The 21,797-nt window shown below is 34.6% G+C and overlaps 1 protein-coding gene across 1 annotated transcript; it reads left to right on the forward strand.

Moving 5' to 3' along the window:
- The first annotated feature begins 18,687 nt into the window (after positions 1 to 18,687).
- LOC120355939 lies at positions 18,688 to 20,992 on the forward strand. The gene is made up of 3 exons (XM_039444702.1): positions 18,688 to 19,068; positions 19,908 to 20,142; positions 20,444 to 20,992. Exons 1-3 carry the CDS (start codon positions 18,688 to 18,690, stop codon positions 20,560 to 20,562), a joined length of 735 nt encoding a protein of 244 aa, XP_039300636.1. The 3' UTR covers positions 20,563 to 20,992.
- Positions 20,993 to 21,797: the final 805 nt, after the last annotated feature.

The raw sequence follows: 21,797 nt of genomic DNA on the forward strand, positions 1-21,797 counted from the left end.
TAGTGCTTTAAATGTTTCCAAGTGTGTTCTAAATGTGCTAAGAGTTTTCTGAATTTTATGTTGATCTTTTCTTGGAATATTTATTGTTATTTATGATCAACTTCTGAGAAATATCTTTCAATTCTTCTTTCTGAAATTAGAGTCCTTTAAGCTTCTCATGATTCAATCTAAGATGTTCTCAATGTAAAGCAGACAGAGTAGGATACTATCGAATTAGCTATATCGGAGATAATTTTCTGAATTTTAGTGATTCTATTTTCGGTTTTCATGATGTAACTCCATTTTGTTTTATTAACTGTTTAATTTAACTGGAAGAGGTGACAATATATTTCATATATTCTCTCTATTTCGTTGTCTCTCTTGTCATTTCTGGATTCCCGTTCTCTAGCACTAGGTATGTTTATCAAGCATCCCTTTTATTAAGTTATATTGTGTGTGCTTCTAAATTCTAAATTCCAAGTTAACTTTCTAAATTCATAGGACGGCACAATTCACTGGAAAGACCTTCAATCCTTGAGAAGGTGGAAAAGGTATCAGGGAAAGTGAAAGATGGTAGATATGAAAGGATGGGAGTAATGAAGAAAAAGGAAAGGCATGGTAAAAGAAACCGATGGGACCAGGTGTTAAAAAAAGATTTGGAGGACAGTTCGAATCAGTTTTATATTTTTTCTTGAAATTCAATAAATTCAAGTGAAAGGTTGTGATCTGTGAGCTCTGTGTTTAAAGGTAGATTTCAGAAGTTTTAAGTGTACTGAGATACTATTACTGTGTATATAACGGAACCTTACTGGACACTGTGTTTCACGAGTCTATATATACTGTCTATATAATATTATATATGATGAAAATCTGAATAATTTTCTCAATTTGAAAAGAATAGTTAATAAGTTAGGTTAGAATTTACAGATGAATCGCAATGGGTAGGGGCTGAGCGGAAGATAAAGACTTGGACTTTTGACTTCCTACCTAGCCAGGCGAATTCATTCAACCAGCAAATATCTTCGTAGCCAGAAAATTTTTATCTATTGTTATCTATTGCCGAAAATTCCTCTCGACTGAATCTTATAAAAGAATGTTGCAGTTTCGTAATTAAAATATCTTTCTGTTTGATAGATATGAAAAATCAAGAATCTAGTATATAAAGTAATAGGGAAAAGTATATTAAGGCGACAATTTTCGAATACTATCAAAATTTATTGTACCGGTAATATTCAAGTAGAATGGATAATAAACTAGACGAGATACTGAAACAATTGAAAAGCTGGATAGTCTAGAGACGACGATTGATAGAATCGCCGATAGGTTCAGTAAGGAACTTGAAACTTTGAGAAAAAATGTGGAAGATCTGGAAAATGATATTCAAACGGAAAAAGAGAGGAATCAAGAAGAGTACAGAAGAAGAGATTTAATAATTTTCGGCGTGGAGGGCAGTGATGAACATTGGATTCTGAGGAAAGAGATCATGGAAATACTAAAATACCTCGGCGTTGATATCAGAAACCAGGATATGGAGTATTTGAAAAGACTGAATCAATCAACAAACGGTCCAATCAGAGTAACGTTCACATCGACTTCTACAAGGAATGATGTACCCAGGAAAAAATTTAAACTGTCTCAAAAAGAAAATTATAAGCACATAAAGATACTTTGACTTAAATACTCGCGTTTTCACATTTCATGTCACAATATAAGAAACAAGGGATGAAGGTTTCTTTGAGAAGAGACAAGTTACTACTTGAGGAAAACCTCTTCAGCCTTGAAGGTTTGAGAGAAAATATCAACAAGGAGAAGAAGATACCAAGGAGTGATAGAGATTCACCTACAATGACTGAACAATATGTGTGAGCACTGAACGGCTTGGGAAGAAAAAAAACAACAATACTATAGAGGCATACATAACAAAAGGAGTCAAAGAAAATAATCCAGAAAAGGAAGGTATTCAATGACGAATTCATAGCAAACGAGTTCAGAAATATACAATTCATTGAACATTATTTTTGGGATTGCACAATACCACGGCTATATGATTGCACGAGTTTCCTGCCAATTTGATGAATACTTCTTGATTGCTTCACAAATCCACAAAACCACAAGCATGCAAATGGATTTTTTTGAAATTTCTCGTTGATATTTCGGTTCATATGTACCTTATGATGTATCGAATTGGTTATGTTCAAGAATTGAATCGGTAATTGTTCTGGTAACATTTTGGATCTCGTTCTACATTGAAAAAAGAGAGAGTGTGATTAGAGCATAAATTACAGAATCAAAAAGAGAGTTACGTAGTAACTGTTCTTTAGAAGGGGCAAAAACTTCAACGTTTCTCCATGAAGCATGATATGATAAATGATTGAGATTGTCAGTTTGGTGTAAGGGTGAGTATACCTGACTAGCAATCGGGAAGTACCGGGCTGACAAATAATTTTTGGATTATAGCACTCATCGAATCAACATCTAGCTATCAACCCTGTTGTCGATATTTGCAGTAGCAGTAGCAGTAGCAGTCTTCGGGGTGACTTAGAGCATTTGGATTCTTGTTCAATAATAATTATGATCAATTTTCATCTCAAAATACGTTTATAGAGAGTCGAATTGAAAAAAATGTCGAATTGAAAAAAGTGTGGATAACATTACTTGCTTGTTCACTATGAGGAAGTCTCTATTGCTTTCACTTGAACTTATTTGAAAAATTCAATGAATTGGCTAATAAGATGAGTAACTGTATTATCAGAAAGAGGTTTGTAAACCTGGATTCTATTCGACTAGTGCTGAAGGGGCTGTGAGAGATGGTAGTGAAAATCAAGATCGGGTGCGAGATTGGAGCTCCAAGTGCAGAAGAGATCCTATTATAATAACGATGCAGAGCTGTTTCTGTAGTTTCCGCTTCATTTGAGCTTTCAGCTTTGGGGGCACATCTATATCACCATTTTCCTGGAAGATGTCAGCTATTTGATCAGGAGTCACATCCGCTCTTTTTATGGATCTTGTGTTCCCACTCAGCTTTCGGAGTAAACTCCATGATTTTCTGCTGGAGTGAGTGAAATCCAGACTCTGCATGGCTTCCATCCAACGATTGCGTCTTCCTTCATCCAAATTTTTTATCAGGCTATTGGCAAGCTCATCAGTTGGTGAAACTTTATATTCAGCAAGTAAACCATCACATTCTGCATTCCAACATGGGACATAATTCTTTCTATGGCCTCTTGGAATAGATCTCTTTGCAGCCATGAAAAGCAGTCTGCTGAACCTTCCATAGTTTGATATGTTGATAGGGATTCTGGAAACTGTTTTTTTCCACTTCTTCAGTAAACTTTGCCCAAACTGCCTTACGGAGATTCCACCTTGGAAGTTCAGGATTTTGAACACATGGCAACCTCATGCCAATCTCTAAAACCACCATGCTATGTTGACTTCTAGGGAATCTTGATTCAACTGATCTTGTCACATGCAAAGGTCTACCTTCCCTATTACATGACACAAAGCACAGATCTGGAGTGGTAGAAGTTCCCCATCTGGCAGAATGAAAAGTGCTGCCTTGTTTAGCATCATATTCCAAGTGAAAATCATTTACTTCAGCCCATCGAATCAGACTCTCACCATCTCTGTTTTCAGTTCTGTAGCCCCACAGAGGGCTATGAGAGTTGAAATCGCCAGCATATATGCACGGATGTGCAGCATGAGGGAGGGCAGGGTTCTCCCATTCTTCCCCAGGGGGTTTGTACACATTGAATATACTCAGCCCTCCGTATACTATGCCTATGGCATGACTATTTCCATTTAAACCACTACAATTAGAAGCAATATTCGATGTAACAAATGTGGCAATTCCATGCTTATCATGATTTAAACTGTTAACAAGTGTATAGCCTGGAATCTTCAGCTTGTTATCCAAATTCACTGCTACATGTGTTTCTTGAATCAGTATGATGTCAATTTTGAGATCTTTACTCATTTTTCCACAAATTTCTCCTTTAGCTCTTGTCATGCCCTCAATATTAAGTTGTGCTATTCTAAGTAAGTAACTATCTGGATTGCCCTGAAAAGGACTTTGGCCTATGTAGCCGGGAGACATTACTGGAATGTGTCCGGCTTGCAAAAAATGAGCTTCAAATTGATTTCAAAATCCACTCAATATCTATAATGTACAATTACTCACATTAAAATTAAGAACAGTACTTTAAAACACAAGGCAGAAACGTTGAAAAACATCAATACCTACTTCCCATCTCCATAAAACATTTTGAGGTTAGAAAATATTCGTAGACTTGCCTTTAAAATTTCTTCATGAGAATTCACTTTAAAAAAAAACTTTTTCTTTTCATAACTTCAAAAATAGTTGACATCAAATAATATAAGGCATAAAACTATCCAAAAAGGGAATTGAAAATAAAATTATGTTAAAAGTAGGACTTTGAAAATTTTCATCTCCGTTGCCAAATAAATGAATGTTTTTTATGATGAGGTGAGGTGTGTCATGCAATTGATTGTTCATCTTTTGAAGGGAGCTATAGTATGTAGGCGCACTCACACAACTTTCCTTGCCGTTATGAAAATTGATCACCTGACGCTAGTGTTCGCGCGCATCTCAAGTCTACTATTCAGAGATTTGAGCCAGCTGGTGACAAGGCAATAACGCTAGATACACACGAGATCAGCTATCTCTCCATAGTGAATGATTTAATAGAATCAACGTTGCCAACAGTTTGCAATTGCCAACAGTTTGAATTATCACATTTTCTCAAATTTCAAGCTTATTTTCAATTTTAGGTAAAAATGTTACTCATCATCAATTGTAGAGATTTTCATGCTCAATCTTTTCCACTCGAAGTTTTCCGTTCAAATTATATCTGAGACCTGATGATTGGAAATCTAACATCAAACTTTGCATAGATGGGGCGGAGCTCCTGAAATTTTTACAGATATGGGACTTGTGGCAGTTGATAGAGCTTATCAATGACTATCTCAGTTATGAATTTGATCAAAATCGTTGGAGCCATTTTCGAGAAAATCGCGAAAAACCCTGTTTTTGACAACATTTTCGCCATTTTAGCCGCCACCTTGAAATTGTATTTGATCGAAATTGTCCGTGTCGGATCCTTATAGTGTATGGACCTTGAGTACCAAATTTCAAGTCATTCCGTTAATTGGGGAGATGAGATATCGTTTACACAGACGCACATACACTCATACAGACCAATACCCATAAACCACTTTTTCGGACTCAGGGGACCTTGAAACGCATAGAAATTTAGAAATAGGGGTACCTTAATTTTTTCGGGAAGCAATATTTTCCTTACCTATGGTAATAGGGAAAGGGAAATGAAAATGATAAACGTTACCCATACTCAGATTAGACCAAAATTAAGATCACTCTGTGATAGATCATGATTGATTATAGCAATCTTTTTCACTAGAAATCTGAGGCTCCCATGCAGCCTGTCACTCATGATTCTACTTTACCTATTATATTACTATCTAATCCTTCAAAAATAATAAAAATGAACAGACAATGATAATTTCAAATCCATTAGAGTGTAGTTGAGTTTTTAATCTTAGGTAAAAGACTCAAAGTTTGGGAGAGAAAGAGTTGGTTTATGAATAAGCTACGAGAGTTTCCAATTTCAGGTGACCTAGCAGTGATAGCTCATCACGGAATTGAATCAAAGGAGCATTAGCAGTTGGAATAATGGATTCAGATTTTCTTTTCAAATCGAAACGAGATAATGATTATATGAAGATGATGAGGCGCTTTCCTATCACTTCGTCACGCAAAGTATCGATAAACTGATACCAAAATCTGTAAGAGAATTTTGAAACAGGGGATTCAAGAATACACCTGTTACAAATAATTTATTCATGCACATCGTTTGTAGTTTGGAACTTTTTCGGGAATGAGAAGTCGGGTCATCCAGTTTCAATTTTATAATAACCATTTGGGAACCAGGTGTATGTCATTCATCTTTTCTCAAGAGTTGTTTCCATGAAGAGCTGTAATAAGAATCACACTGTTTGATTCATTATTCAGCCAGCACGACATTTCTCCTGGTAATTACTGATCGATATTGAAACCTACAATATTATTACAATCAGTTTATTGGCTTTTCATGATAGTAATAATTACTGGTAGATTCTGATTCACTATTATAAAGAACTAGCAGAACCGTGCTCTGCAAGGATCTATTTTAAAAGTTGACAAACTGAAAACTTGACGTAATGAAATTTTGAAGAATTGAAAATAGGCCTATAACTATCCTTGGTTAATTAGGAATCTATATGCGGAATTTCAAGTTAATTAGTCCAGTAGTTCAGACGTGATAATGCGTCAAACATAATTTTCCTATCCAGTACGTGTATAAGCCAACTCTTTACTTTATTATAGATATAGTAAACGACTGGAAGAGATAGGACTGTGGAACAGAATAGTGGTGAAACTATGATAGCGCCAGAAGTGTCTCAAACATAATAGCAGGTGAACTTTCTGAAAGTGATTTGAAAATGGAAATGTTGAAACAACAGAACTGAAAGTTGTCAACCTTATTATTTTACCTTCATTCAATATATATATATATATATATACATTCGGCTCCAGAACAAAAGCCTCTAAATTTACTAAAATTAAGCCTCTAGTTTACTAGTTTTCAAGTCTATAGGGAACAAACAAACACACAAACAGACATTCATTTACATATATATATATATATATATATATATATATATATACTAGTAAACTACTTGACATAACGGCATCAAACTTTTAGTATATGTTGTGTGAATATTGTGGATGGTTTCTGAACAAGAATTTTGAGAGGGGAGCTGAAAATAATTATTTATTAATCCATTTTACAGACCTATGTATCCGAAATTGTCGGCCGAGCGGCTACCGGAGAGAACGGAAGGATGATCATGATTCAAGATCATATTGTGATAATATGATTTACAATTTAAAGTTATCAACTGTAATAAACACGTCACCCTGTGATAGATTGTGTACTGGTACTTAAATTAAAATGGTACTTTGGATGTTGCTGGAGTTGAAGTGTAGTTGATTGGTACCAGCTGTAGATAATGGCTCCTTAGAAGACCTTTACAAATAATTATTATCACTCCCCTATCATTGACAAATTGGAAAATTTTGAAAATGAATTATTCACCTGCTAAAGAGAGTTGTTCATAATCCACCTCATGGAAGAGAATTGTTCATATTGCATTTATTAATTAATGAAGAATGAGAGAATAATTTACAATTCTTTTGAATTTAGCTTAACTTATATTTATCATAAAATGAAAGATGGAAAGAATATGGAATCCTGTGTGATTCATCGTACATCGCATATTTCCTGGACCATCTATTGACAATCAACAACTATGAAAACATTGCATTGATCGTTGAAACACTGATTAAACCTATTTTTTTAATTCAACACTTTACTGATAGATATTATTACCAATGGATTGAGTAGAATATGTTTTCGGAATAATGAATGCAGCACGACTAAGCACATGGGAAGTCCATATTGAAACGTAAATAAAAATATTGATTGTCAGATAAATTTCATGATTCACCAAATAAAGTCAAGTGTGACATGAGGATGAGATATATTAACTTTTTGGCAGTACGAAGTTCGCCGGATAGGCTAGTTGTAAATAAAGCTCTATTATCAATAGTCAACGCTGAAAAAAGACAGGCTCAATCACCAGGAATACTATAAATTCTACAGTAAGCCATTAATTTTGAATGGTTTTTGCAATCTTGTTGTGTATTTAGAAAGTTTTCAATGTGATTTTTTGAGGCAATAAAAATCTAATTTGAAAAAAGAAATATCAACAAACTCCTAACCAAAGAAAATCTCTGTGCTTTGCTCTAATTGGAATGTATGAGACTCCATATTACAGCTGATAGAAGGCGCAAACCGAACTGGCCAAGCATACAAAAATGGAACAAACACGTGGCAAGCAAAATTAATTCGATCAGCTGATTGATAGGATTATTTTAAGCTTTCCAATGATTACAAGATAAATTTTAGAATATCATGTGTCAATTATCTCAGTTCTATAAGGCGTTCACCTTACCATGTTCACCATATCATGTGTCAATTATCTCAGTTCTATAAGGCGTTCACCTTACCATGTTCATAGCCGTACTTGATAGGATCCTTTTCCATCCTTTGAAACTCTTAGAGGCAAAATATCTCAAAATCCGTTCTTAGTGCGCGTTTAGCATGTTTGAAGAATATATGTGCAGAGTTTCAAGTCTGTAGGCCAATTAGTTTGAGCTGTAGTGTGATTTTACATCAAAATTTTCGAAAAATGCTTGACCCCCTTGTGCTCCTGATCGGATTTCCTCGACATAGATCTAATTTGTTTTCGTAACTGAACAAAAAAGAACCTCATGACTTTGCTGTGCAATGAGCGGTTAAAAAGTACAAAATTTTTGGGGGGCCCCAGCTCCCTGAGGGGGGCAAATTTCTGAAAATCCTTTCTTAGTGGATGTTTTGAGGCTACCATAAACAATAGTGTGGAATTTCAAGTTTTCAGGCTCAGTAGTTTGGGCTGTGGTGTAATTTCAGTCTGTCTGGGCTTGGCCTTTTATAGATATAGATAGAAGATAGAGAAGATTGGGCATGGAGGTACGGGTGATTCAAAATAACAGTTAAACACTCATTCAATAAATTGAATCTTCATTTTAAAACTATTTTTTGTAATCTAAAGGATATCATTTCGTTATTATATCTAATTAAATAAATGTATGTATCTTGGTTTAAGTGCAGTAGCATATACTTATATTTATTTTTTGTAAAGCTTTTTTGTATTTTGTTTTTGGCAAAATAAATTCATTCATTCATTCATTCTTCAACGAAACTGGAAATTTATTTTTCCAGTGTGTACCTTGGATGTAATAATTATTATAACAATTGAAGAGAAATAGCATTTAAACAACGATTGTGTACGACAAAAAAAATGCTGTCCGTTCTTGTCGATACACTCCTGTAGACATAGTAAGAAGTTGTCTATACTCCCTGAAGCATTGCACGTGGTATCGCTCGAGATTATTGTGTTATTTTTCTACTCAGGGCTTCAAGGGTTCGTGGTTTGTTTATGTAAACACGTGGTTTTAGATAGCCTCATAAAAAAATAGTCACAAGGTGACAGGTCCGGTTACCGAGGAGGCCACTCAACTTCTAGCGGTACCACGAACAATGCTTCGAAGGAGTGGACAACTCCTCACAACGTCTTCAGGAGTGTATCGTCAAAAACGGTCAGCAATTAACAGATGTTATTTTACGTACATAATCAATGTTTTAACTTTCTCCTCTTCATCTCCTTTAATGACAACATCCAAGGTACACACTAGAAAAATAAATTTTGAGTTCCGTTTAAAAGATTGTGTAACTGTTATTTCAAATCATACATACCTCCCTGCCCAACTCTGTATACGCATTTCTCTCTAATTTTTTCTCATGATATAATATAATATATTCTATAGAATAATATAATATATTCTATATAATATTATATATTATAGTCCTAGCTCAACTGTTTCTGGAAATAGTTTTTTCTCATTTCTTCAAAACATTATCCTATAATATAACTCTATTTGTCTGGAACATCAGTCATAATTATTTATGTATGTCAATTTGAGACGACTTTTTGATTTGATTCTATGTCCAATTCAATTCAAAAACTTGATAGTCTCTGCTACTTTCGAATATCTTCTTCTTTCGTCCTCTTGTTCATCATATTTATGCTTGGTAATTGAAAAATATCTTCATTAAGTTTCAAAAGCTTAGTTATTGACGAATTTGAGAATGGAAAAAATCCAATCTACCAAAGAGATTACAGTATATTCTTATTATAGGGAATATTATCACAGGACTTCTTCTGTATTTGACTTTGTGGTGCAATGATCGTTATTGATAATATTATTATTATGAATGATTGATGACTTCCCTTTCTATGGGAGAAACATAATTTGATTACGTTTCACACAATATAAAATATTGCGTTTCGATATTATGAATTCAATGATTTCCCAGCCTTGGAGAATTTTTGCTTATCCTGTTTGTTACAAATAATCAGGCTTACGCTGATAAACTGATTGAATTCACTCAAATCGATGCCAAGCACCATTCATCCAATATTATGAATCCTGTACCGAGCTTTTCGAATCGATAATCGCATTGCTTCAACTTGCAAGTTATTCGATACTGAATGAACGAGAGCTTCAGATGCGTAGCAGCCAGTCAGCAAGCGCCTTTGAGAGAGGATTATTCACACTCCAGTTGAAGGCAAGCCTGGTATTTATGCCTTTATTATTTGAGAGCCCCGAGGGGAGAATTATGCACGCGCTAACCTTTCAGCCCGAGCTCTTGAATTGTGTCGTGTTCCATATGACATTCACTGACAATTTCGCTATGTATTCGCTCTTATCTCTGTGATGCACCACAAACGAAATAACTAAAAGGTCTCTCAGTTGGCCTTGACTGGAATGTGCAGACACCACTAACATGAAAGAGCGATTCTATTGTTCAGTTAAATAATTATAATAGACCTCCATCCAATTCATTAGCAAAATAATATTTTACCTGCTATTTCGTATGAATCATCATTTCATGGAATGAAAATAGTTGGAAGAGCACTAAATTACTACTATCAGTAAAAAACTTCACATAAAATTGGAGTAAATTTCGAATGAATTGACTATCTTTTCATATTCTCAATATTTATCAATCTGTTTTATCAATATAGCTTTGCGAAACGAATATGACTCTCACCATGACCGTAAAATCCCTCGAATTTTCAGGTGTTTTACTTCCAAACACAATTCAGCTAAATGGAATTTGAATGAATGGAAGCTTCTTTCCATTACTACTTGAAAATATATATCCTACGTGTGAGAACTCTATCAATTCCGGGTTAGTAGAGATCTGTTGCAAAAGCACTAATCAAAAATAAATGTTGTAACTTTCCATTAAGTCTGAATAGAATTGAAGTATCTATAAATGATAAAATTGGAGCTCAGAGAAGCACGACACGTGGGATGAAGAGATCATGTAGTTAGTGGCTCTCTACGTCAAGAGGTGATGAGAAAAAATAATTAACTTGAAGAGAGATGATTCACAGCCAGCTTATTGCTCTTGGAGGACTTTGCTATCCTCATCTGATTCCCAATAACTGTAATCCAAGTTACAAGATTACGTGACTCCAAAAAGTGTTTTATTAATAAAGCTGACACGTGATCAGAATAATGAGAGTGAGCAATTGCTATCACTTGAATAGCATTCAGTGTCTAATGTCACCAACTTCCGGATCCACTTCAAAGCCAATATTAATCATGATTCAATTATTCCAAAAATATAATCAACGAAATGACTAAGTCGTTGATAATAGTTTCTATAACTTCCAAGAAGTACAATGTATGATAAATGGATAGTGTATTCTGGGAAGCACGTGTATCTTCTTCGTTTCGAGGTCATGCGTTCTCATTCATTGTATAGATATAATAATTTTAATAATATAAATAATTGCATACTCTTGTACACTCATGATCAGACATCTGAGCATTATCAAAAAGAGAAAAATGAATTAATTGATTCAGTTGACATATGAAAGTTTCTCATTAAAGGTGAATTGTCTCATTAATAATAATAATAATAATAATAATAATAATAATAATAGAATTTTATTGTCATTCATGATAATAACAGTTATAGACAACGTCAAATCAGCTAGTCAATTATAGTCATAGTCAACAAAAATAACTTAGTCATACACTTACAGACATAAGGTAATCATAGCATAATTATTATATCATCATATTTACCATAACCATTGAAAACGTTGTTTAGGCTTCCCTAATCAGCTTTAAAATATTATATTTCATGGAATAGGATTTCTTACGTCTAAAAATTCTTTTTGGGGTTTTCAATCAACAAACTATATAACTTATTCCTGAATGGTGCTTCTAGAAGATTATATGGTAATTTATTAAACATTTTCAGTCCAATAAAAAAGTAGTTATTCTGTGACTTACCCAGTCTACAGAAAGGTGCATCGATATGCCTTTTTCTCCTAGTATTATGAGAGTGTACATATTACTTCTTAGATGATGTTTAGACAGTTTGTTTTTTGTGTATATGAGAACTGTAAATATGTTAATGTTTATTATGTCGATATTCTTATTTCTACAGATAATGGTTTCCAGTGAGTCAATCTGTCAGAGTTTGTAATAATCCTGACAACTTTGTTCTGAATTTCTAGAAGATCCTGCACATGGGCGCTATTCCCCCAGAATAGAAGCCCATATGGAATAATACTCTGGAAGAACGCAAAATATGTAGACCTCACATATGACTTGAAGACGTAGTTCATCAAGTTCCTCAATGAGTAGACTGATCCGGACAGTTTAACACTGACATTATCTGGTATGTAGCTCCCATGTCAATTTGCCAACAACAAAAGATACCCAAAAATTTTACACTACAAGAATCTAAATTGCTCTCCACAGGTGAATTTCTTAAACTAAAAAGGTTTCCTTGTGTCTTACTCTCATTTAGCAAAACACCATTAGCTCTAAACCAAATTGAAGCTTGTGAGCAATAATAAGTGATTAATGATTAATCCTGCATTACTCGCGCGAGTTTAAGTAGCCTATATTTAAGATTACTGGGAAGAATTTTTGCGCAATCCGCGAGAAATAAGGAAAAAATTTTGCGCAAATCCCCCTCCCCCTCCCCCCTCCCCCTCTGCGCATGCGCAAACTCCCCCTCTCCTCCCCCTCTCCTCCCCCTCTCCTCCCCCTTTCCTCCCCCTCTCCTCCCCCTTTCCTCCCCCTCTCCTCCCCTCTCCCTCTCCTTCTCCCTCTCCCTCTCCCAATTTAATAAAATCAAGCCTACCAATGAGCGGTTTGGTTTGTGGCTTCTATCAGAAAACATGTGGAATGACAACCTTGTGACAGACATTGGAAATATTGATTACACTGGTGGGGAAGAACTGTTTGTGCAGGATGACTCAAATCTTGTGCCTATTACAGAACCTTTTTGTGACAATATAATGCTTGTGAAAATCTGTGCTTTGGATGATTGTGAGGCAATGGATAAGAGACGTTTTGTTCTAAAAAAGGATATATGTGGTGCATTCAACTTATATTTAAGAGGCAAATTCTCAAATATGGTGTCAGCTAAACATGGAGTCAAAGCAAAGCTACCTTACCTATTGGACAGTGGAAGTGATATGTCTCAAAAGATTCTACAAGTGCTTGGCAATGACAATTACAACGAAGTGAAACAAAAATACCAGGAACCAGTGGGGATACCTTACAAAGTGGAGCTTGCAGATGTGCCAATTGCTACATTGATAGAAGAACTACCGAGATTATTGGAGCAGCTGAGGAAGGAGCACTTCTATCTACTAGACTTGGACATAACACAGGACTTTGCTGGAATATTCAACAAGAATGGAATGTGTGACTTTCTAACTACAAATCATTGTTTCTGCTTTCAAGGAGAATATAAAGAAGACTATAATGTAATTGTGAATAATGATGGAACTGTTGGAATTGATTGCTTGACTTGGGTTAATAGTAATGTGAGAGTAAAAATTTATAATAAGTTTATTTGTCAAATGACAAGCCCTGGTGTAAATAAGCAGTTAGGTAACCATATTGTAGACTTTATTGCCTGTCCAGATACAAGATTACGGGAAACCTTTACCTCTGACTTGGCTAAAATGCATGGTATTACACGTTTGGAAGCAACAATTTATAACTACAGCATTAGAAATAACTATAGCTCTAATCAATTTGACCCTATTCAAGATTGCTTGTCACTCTTAAATGACAGTAAGAATTATTTCCAAAATGCTCCTATATTTTCTGTATCCTTAGCTAAAATGTGGACTAAACTTACAAACAATTTAAAGAATAGCTGTTGTTTGGTTTTTAACAATCTCTTACAATATGTTTACTGGGGAAATAGCAATACCAAGAAATTGACTGGAGTACAATTAAATCTGCCTACCAATCCACAACAACGAAATAAAATAATATCCTATGTAATCTCTGCATTTAGCTTTAATCTACTACCTATTAATTATGTGGAAATTTTCGAGGATGCAGACAACAAGGACAATATTAGTTTCTCACAAAAGTGTTATATTAAGAGTGGAGAGACTTATTTCTCCAAGTCAACCACAGTTTTCTCTACCATATCCAAAGTTGTTGACCTAGATGAGTTGGGTCTTGTAGCAACAGGTAACTTGATACCACAAGTCTTAAGAAAACGTGCAAACATAACCTGTAAGCTTCTCCCGTACCCTGTTAAAGAGATACAGCCCTTGTCTCCTATCTCAGTGCTATCAGTCAAGAAGCGTAAGCTAGAACTGGATGAAATTGATCTAAAACGGAGGAAAATTGAGTTTTTAGAGGCTACAGAGAGCATAAAGGAGCAGCACAAACAGCTTATAGAATTTGAGGAAGAAATAGAAAATTTGAGAGAGGAACTTGAGCCATATTTCCATTCACATTGGCAAAATTTTGATCTAAGTGGAGTGTACAATGTGACTGCATTTACTGTAAATAATAAAGGAAAATTTCCATATGTAGGTGTTTTAGGAGAAAAGGAAGGTTCGAAAAATGTTTACTTTGTGAAGGGCTCCCATAAAAATGTTTTTATTAATGCATACAATGCAATAGAAGACCTTAAGAGAGAGGGTTATTTTGTAATCCCATACAACGAGCAAAAAGAAATTATTTGTCTACCAAGGGAAGAGAAAATTTGTGTAATTACAGTCAATGGTATGTCAAGCTATAATGGTCATACATTTCCTAGAATAGAATCACTTAAGTTTCTGTCAGATGTATGGAAAAACTTGGAAGACACTCCCTTCACACAAAAAGAAGTGGAGCAGTATAATAACATCACAATGCTGGAAATTAAAGGGAAAGTAAAAGTAGGACAGTGTAAAAGATTAGAAGAGTTACCACAAGGTATAGAGTTAGTCATTATTGCAATAAAAGAAGTGTACAATAGAAACAAGATACGGTATATTTTACAGTTTGAAAATGTGGAAGCATTGTATGTGTCAAACTATTGGTTAGAGGAAGAATTGAAAAGCCAAACATAGATTTGAATTATAAAATTAGAATCAGCTAGATGTTTTTAAATATACACCCAGTAGGAATAAGGAAAGAGTTACTTTCTGTATTTGATTTGGTCATAGATATGCTTTGATGTATGTATAATAATTTAAAATAAAGAAAGTTATTGTGACATTGAGTGTTGACATTTACCTCTCTCCCCTTCTCCTGATTCCTCTCTCATTTTTTCTTTCCTGCTAAACGAGTGGAGGACAGAGGAGGAGGACAAAGGACAATTTTTGTCCTCGGAGAAGAGGAAAATTGTGCTCGGAGGAGAGGTTTTGTCCTCGGAGGGGAGGAGGAGGAGAACATAGTACAAAGGTGGACATAGCAAATCAAAGGTTAGTTAGTTATTTGGAGAGGGAGGTGGAGTGGGGGTCGTTGAAATAGCCTTCGTTGAAAGCATAGCAAGGTGATTTCTTACCTATATGAAATAATACATTCGAATATTCAACCAACCTAATGAATTACAATAGCAAAATTCAGGAATTTCCTTTAATTCGCATCTTTGATGTCTATCAACTATATTCTTATTTATAATATAACATACGCTTATATGTTCTGACTTCTGTTCTTCACTTTTACCAGGTTTTATAAATGTTAAATATTCCTCAAACGTTAGTCCTTCTTTTCCGAAATTATTCAATTCTAATATTGTTTTGTCAATAAGTTCGAAATAACAACATCTATATTTTTTATCGATTTTATTCGAAAAATAGTTCTTATCAAATGAAATTGAATCCATCTCCAATCTGAAATTAAACAGAATATGCTATCAATCTTGTTCTAAGCCTGTCTCATCTGTAGAATCTCGTAAAAAATTCCAGATAAGTTTATTTAATTGTTCTTTTGTTAAATGTTTATTTTTTTCTGTTATAACCTTCTTAATTTTATCGATGACTCTTTAAGATGACCACAATCACATCTGTATGAGCCTGGGATATTGCCATTCTCCCAGAATTTATCATATGATGTACCGTATAATTCACAAACTAAAATATGATTATAGTTATCACTATGCCAAACTCCTAATTTTTCATAATCTCTCACAAATGTTAAATATTGTAGATTTGTCCATCCTTTTTCTGCTAACTGGTCCAATAATTGGTGATGCGTCTCCAATAGTTCATTTAGTTCACAACGATAACTTTGTATTCTCGCCATTTTTTCTAAAGAAACAGAATCATATTTACGTAATTCATTAAAATGCCTATTTATAATATACTAAGCTTATATATTCATCAAATGATTTCCGTTCGAGAGCACATATCTGAAAACATATTAAACTATAAGTTGGAATGATCAGCGTATATAATCAATTGTAAAATATTTACTTAGTTAGTAATTGACTCTTATCTATCCAAGACGGTTCACTAAAGTGTGATTTTCTAACTACAAATCATCATTTTTGTTTCCAAGGAGAATATAAAGAAGACTATAATGTGATAGCAGATAACAATAAAACTGTTGGGAATTGATTGTTTGAGTTGGGCCAATAGCAAAACCTTTGAGCCTATTCAAGATAGCTTGTCACTCTTGAATGATAGTAGAAATTATTTCCAAAATGCTCCAATTTATTCTGTGTCCTTGGCTAAAATGTGGAGAAAACTGACAGATAATTTGAAAAATAGTTGTTGTTTGATCTATAATGATCTTCTACAGTATGTTTACTGGGGGTAATAGCAATACCAGCAAATTGAGTGGAGTACAAGTAAAGCTTCCCACTGACCCACAACATAGAAATAAAATAATATCCTATGTAATCTCTGCATTTAGCTTTAATCTACTACCTATTAATTATGTGGAAATTTTCGAGGATCCATCAAACAAAAATAATATCAGTTTCTCACAAAAGTGTGGAGAGTGGAGAGACTTTTTTCTCCAAGTCAACCGCAGTTTTCTCTACCATATCCAAAGTTGTTGACCTAGATGAGTTGGGTCTTGTAGCAACAGGTAACTTAATACCACAAGTCTTAAGAAAACGGCCAAACATAACTTGTGAGCTTCCTCCATACCCTTGTCTCCTATCTCAGTGCTATCATCCAAGAAGCATAAGCTAGAACTGGATGAAATTGATCTAAAAACGGAGGAAAATTGAGTTTTTTGAAGCCACACAGTCATTTAGGGAACAGCATAAGCAGCTAGAAGAATTTTAAAATAGAAAATTTGAGAGGAACTTGGACCATTCACATTGGCGAAATTTTGAGCCTAGTGGAGTTTATAATGTGACTGCATTTACTGTGAATAATACTGGGAAATTCCCATATGTAGGTGTACTAGGGGAGAAAGATGGTTTGAAAAACGTTTACTTTGTAAAGGGCTGTCATAAAAATGTTTTCATTAATGCATACAAAGCTATCGAAACTCTCAAGAAAGAGGGTTATTTTGTAATCCCTTACACTGACAAAAAAGAAATTATTTGTCTACCAAGGGAAGAGAAAATTTGTGTAATTACAGTCAATGCTATGTCAAGCTATAATGGGCATACATTTCCTAGAATAGAATCAGTTAAGTTTCTCCCAGATGTTTGGAAAAACTTGGAAGACACTCCCTTCACACAAAAAGAAGTGGAGCAGTATAATAACATCACAGTGCTGGAAATTAAAGGGAAAGTGAAAGTAGGAGAGTGTAAAAGATTGGAAGAGTTACCACAAGGTATAGAGTTAGTCATTATTGCAATAAAAGAAGTGTACAATAGAAACAATACTCGGTATATCCTACAGTTTGAAAATGTGGAAGCATTTTCAAACTATTGGTTAGAGGAAGAATTTGAAAAGCCGAACATAGATTTGAATTATAAAATTAGAATCAAGCTAGATGTTTTATTCCTAGTAGGAATAAGGAAAGAGTTACTTTCTGTATTTGATTTGGGCATAGATATGCTTTGATGTATGTATAATAATTAAAAAATAAAGAAAATTATTGTGACAATCCTCATGACATTTAGCTCTCACCCCTTCTCCTGATTCCTCTCTCATTTTTTCTTTCCTGCTAAACGAGTGGAGGAGGAGGACAAAGGAGGAGGACAAAGGAGGAGAAAAAGGAGGAGAACGTCAATTTTTGTCCTCGGAGGGGAGGAGGAGGAGAACAATGTCCTCCGAGGAGAGGAGGAGGAGAAAAATTTAAGTAAAAATGAACTTACATGTGTTGATTTGACGAAATGAAGCTCAGCTAGCACCTCGGCTATGATTTTCTAGATGCAGGTAAGGTTCCTTCACGAGAGCACAATTGCTTATGAGTAGTGAGGTGAGAAAATGCTGTGGAAAAACAATGTAACCAAACTGTAACACTAAATATATATTATAAAAATCAACACTTTCACAAAAATATGAGAATATAACAAAAATTTTCACTTACAATCAATAATGACCTCGAGCTAAAGCTCTGGGGAGTATCGGCAGTGTTCGCCAATTGTGATACACACCTCCTTTGTGTTTCTATCTCACTCGTACAAGCATGCAACAGACAGAGAAACGACTTGCTATATAATCGCTTTTCTCAGTGGAAAATCATCATTCACGTTAGAGAGCTATCAGTATGCGCTTCTCGACACCATGGACAAGTCACACCGTGCATCCTCATCCTCATTCTTATTACCAGACAGCCCGCCTCCGGAGAGGGAGCTGAACTACTGGGAACAGCAGAAGCAGCAGAAGAAGCAGCAGAAAAGCCTCAGCTCAGCTACAACATCAGCTGTTGCCTCCACCTCTGGCGCCCCCTCCTCCTCAGCCTCAACCTCAGATCCCTTGAAGAAACAAGGGATCTTCGTCCAAGATGAGGATTCCAGCATCATCGTGGGAGACAGCAGCCCTCCCCCGCAAGCTACTTGGGCACCACGCCGAGCAGCGCTCACATCGGTACCCGCCCCCAAGCAGTCTGTCAAGAGGAGGTTGTTTGTCGACGATGAGGAGCCTGGCGTCCTCACTCAATCAAAGGTTAGCATACAAAAAATTATTATTGTAATGTACACAAAATCTTTATAAAATGTGAATCTTATAAATCTTTTGTGTGCATTTACCGATTCTTATACTGCGAGCGAAGACTGAGCTATCTAATTGTACTATCAAAACAATCCAAACACAGATAAATTCTCACGATGGTTGCATTGAAATTTGGATAAAAATTCAAAACATGTTTTTGTAATTTCGATAATAAATTCGAATATGTTGCATGAAACAATTCAATTATCTACCAATTTGAATTGAGTTCAAGTAATCGGAGAATTTCCGAGTTATTACTTATATATATTACTTACTATATCAAATTACTGATTCGAATAATGCATAAACTGTTTGTGTGAAACAAAAATTTGCATGAGTAATGAAACGTGAAATTCGAATAATATTGTTATTATAAATCCAATCATATTATTCTGCAATAACTTTGATGACAAATTACTTATTACTTATATGAAAAATTCAATCATATTATTCTGCAATAACTTTGATGACAAATTACTTATTACTTATATGAAAAATAGTTGTTGTTTGAGTGTGAAACAAAAATTTGCATGATTAATGATTAATTTATGTTGATTGTAATGAAGTGAAAAATTTTTTCCGATAATTGAGAGTTATGTCAGAGAATTTCCAAGTTATTACTCACATTTTTTGAGTAGTGAATCTGTTGAGCGCAAGATCACTCTCTCATGTCAGAGAATTTGCGAGTTATTAGTCACAGTTTTGAGTAGTGAATCTGTTGAGCGCAAGATCTCTCTCTTGTATGATTTTATAACCTGAAACAAATAAGAGTCTAATGAAATATTTTTCAACAGAAACGTGCGGTGGAAGAGGATGAGGAGGAGGACAGCTCCATAATGACGTTGTTACAGCAGGAGGAGGATGAAATTCTCCCCGAGGAGCACTTCCTCACCGTCATCAATAGGTACTCCCCGAAACCCTGGACTCCTCTAAGAGAGTTGATGGAGGGTACACCTTACCCTATTGAGGACGTGAGGGAGGTCTGCAATCAACATGGACGTCGCGTGGTGCTCAAGATCCGGCTGTCAGGTCAGAGAACAACAGATGTTTACATACCTGAACGTTTCACGCAGATCTTGACCTCCAAAGACATCCAAAATTTTAAAAGTAAATGCAAATCATTGTTACTGTTTTGTGAAACATATTAATCAGTACATGACTGACATAACATTGTTAAAATGCATAAAATTTAAATCATGATAATTATATTTCTTATTACTTATTTTGTTAATAATCTTGTAACAAATTTTCAGATTTACTTTTAGGGTTTCAGTTAACATTTTATGAATTTTATTATTACTTATAAGTTATTTTGTTATCCGGCTGTCAGGTCAGAGAACAACAGATGTTTACATACCTGAACGTTTCACGCAGATCTTGACCTCCAAAGACATCCAAAATTTTAAAAGTAAATGCAAATCATTGTTACTGTTTTGTGAAACATATTAATCAGTACATGACTGACATAAACATTGTTAAAATGCATAAAATTTAAATCATGATAATTATATTACTTATTACTTATTTTGTTAATAATCTTGTAACAAATTTTCGGACTTGACATTACATCGTCTTTCAGCAATATAACCTATATCTTGTAAATCACAATTTTCAAGTATTTAGTTTTGGCACAAGCCATTACATATATTTTCATTATAATCTATAATTTTCAAGTATTGTGTTTCCTCCACTTCACTCAGCTGAGGTTGTATGAATCTATAATTTACAAGTTTTGTGTTAAGGTGACAATTGCATCGCATATCAGCATATACATAACCTACTTTGTTAACCGCATAATTTACTTGTTATATATCAATAAAAAATAGTTTGTTATTCTATAAAAAGTTTTCACTCACCTATCACACTAGTATATGTGTAGAGAACTCTCCACACTCTCCAAGTTGCATTGAGTGATAAGAAAAATTAAAATGTGTTTTATAGAATGAAGTGTGTACGCACGCGCAAGCATACGCATGAGCTGACAACATCGGGCGATCGCTCACTGTGTCAAGGTCGGCTCAACGCTCTGCCTTCCTTGTTGCGAAGTGAGGACGTTGGCCCTTACACATCTGGTGTGATGCATTTCATTCATTCATTCACGACCTTGCAAGGTCTTGTGTACATCGTACACATGGCTGGATTGGTATTCCATTCATTCTTATCTGTATGACTTTTTCACATCAACTATTTGAAATGCATTTTGAAAATTCATTTAAAATAGATGATCTGAATAGGCGAATTCAAAGTATTATTCCAAATTAATAGAAAATTCCATTTTTTCTTTTAGATAGTGTAATGATTAATTAATTAACTTTAGTTCTGTGGGTAGATGACACAAGTTGATAAGTCACATTTTTGACCATATTGAGTTATGCATATGGTTGTGTTCAGAAAAATTAGATCTATAAGATGGTATAACTAAATATGTTGTACCTTTTTAAATAGCTGAGATATAGACCTTGCTTAAGCCTGATACTGCATTTTCTTCCAAACAGAATGATCTAAGTTGATCTTTTACATTTTTTATCTGCAATGTCATACAAGCATTTCCAAAGTCCATCGGAATTTGTAACAATAGTTGAGAAATCATTTGCACTACAATAATGTAGATGACCTGTATCTAGTATGTCCAATAATTCGAAATCTCAGATAAAATTGGAAAATGTGAGGGAAAAATAATTTCC

Source organism: Nilaparvata lugens, unplaced genomic scaffold (assembly GCF_014356525.2).
Source record: "Nilaparvata lugens isolate BPH unplaced genomic scaffold, ASM1435652v1 scaffold5307, whole genome shotgun sequence".
NCBI lineage: Eukaryota > Metazoa > Arthropoda > Insecta > Hemiptera > Delphacidae > Nilaparvata > Nilaparvata lugens.

Excerpts from the sequence above, each read along its gene's own strand:
- LOC120355939 (XM_039444702.1), top strand. The coding sequence starts at position 18,688 with ATGGACAAGTCACACCGTGCATCCTCATCCTCATTCTTATTACCAGAC. Across the intron at positions 19,069-19,907 it reads GCGTCCTCACTCAATCAAAG|AAACGTGCGGTGGAAGAGGA; the intron begins GTTAGCATACAA and ends ATTTTTCAACAG. Across the intron at positions 20,143-20,443 it reads GCTCAAGATCCGGCTGTCAG|GTCAGAGAACAACAGATGTT; the intron begins GTCAGAGAACAA and ends TCCGGCTGTCAG.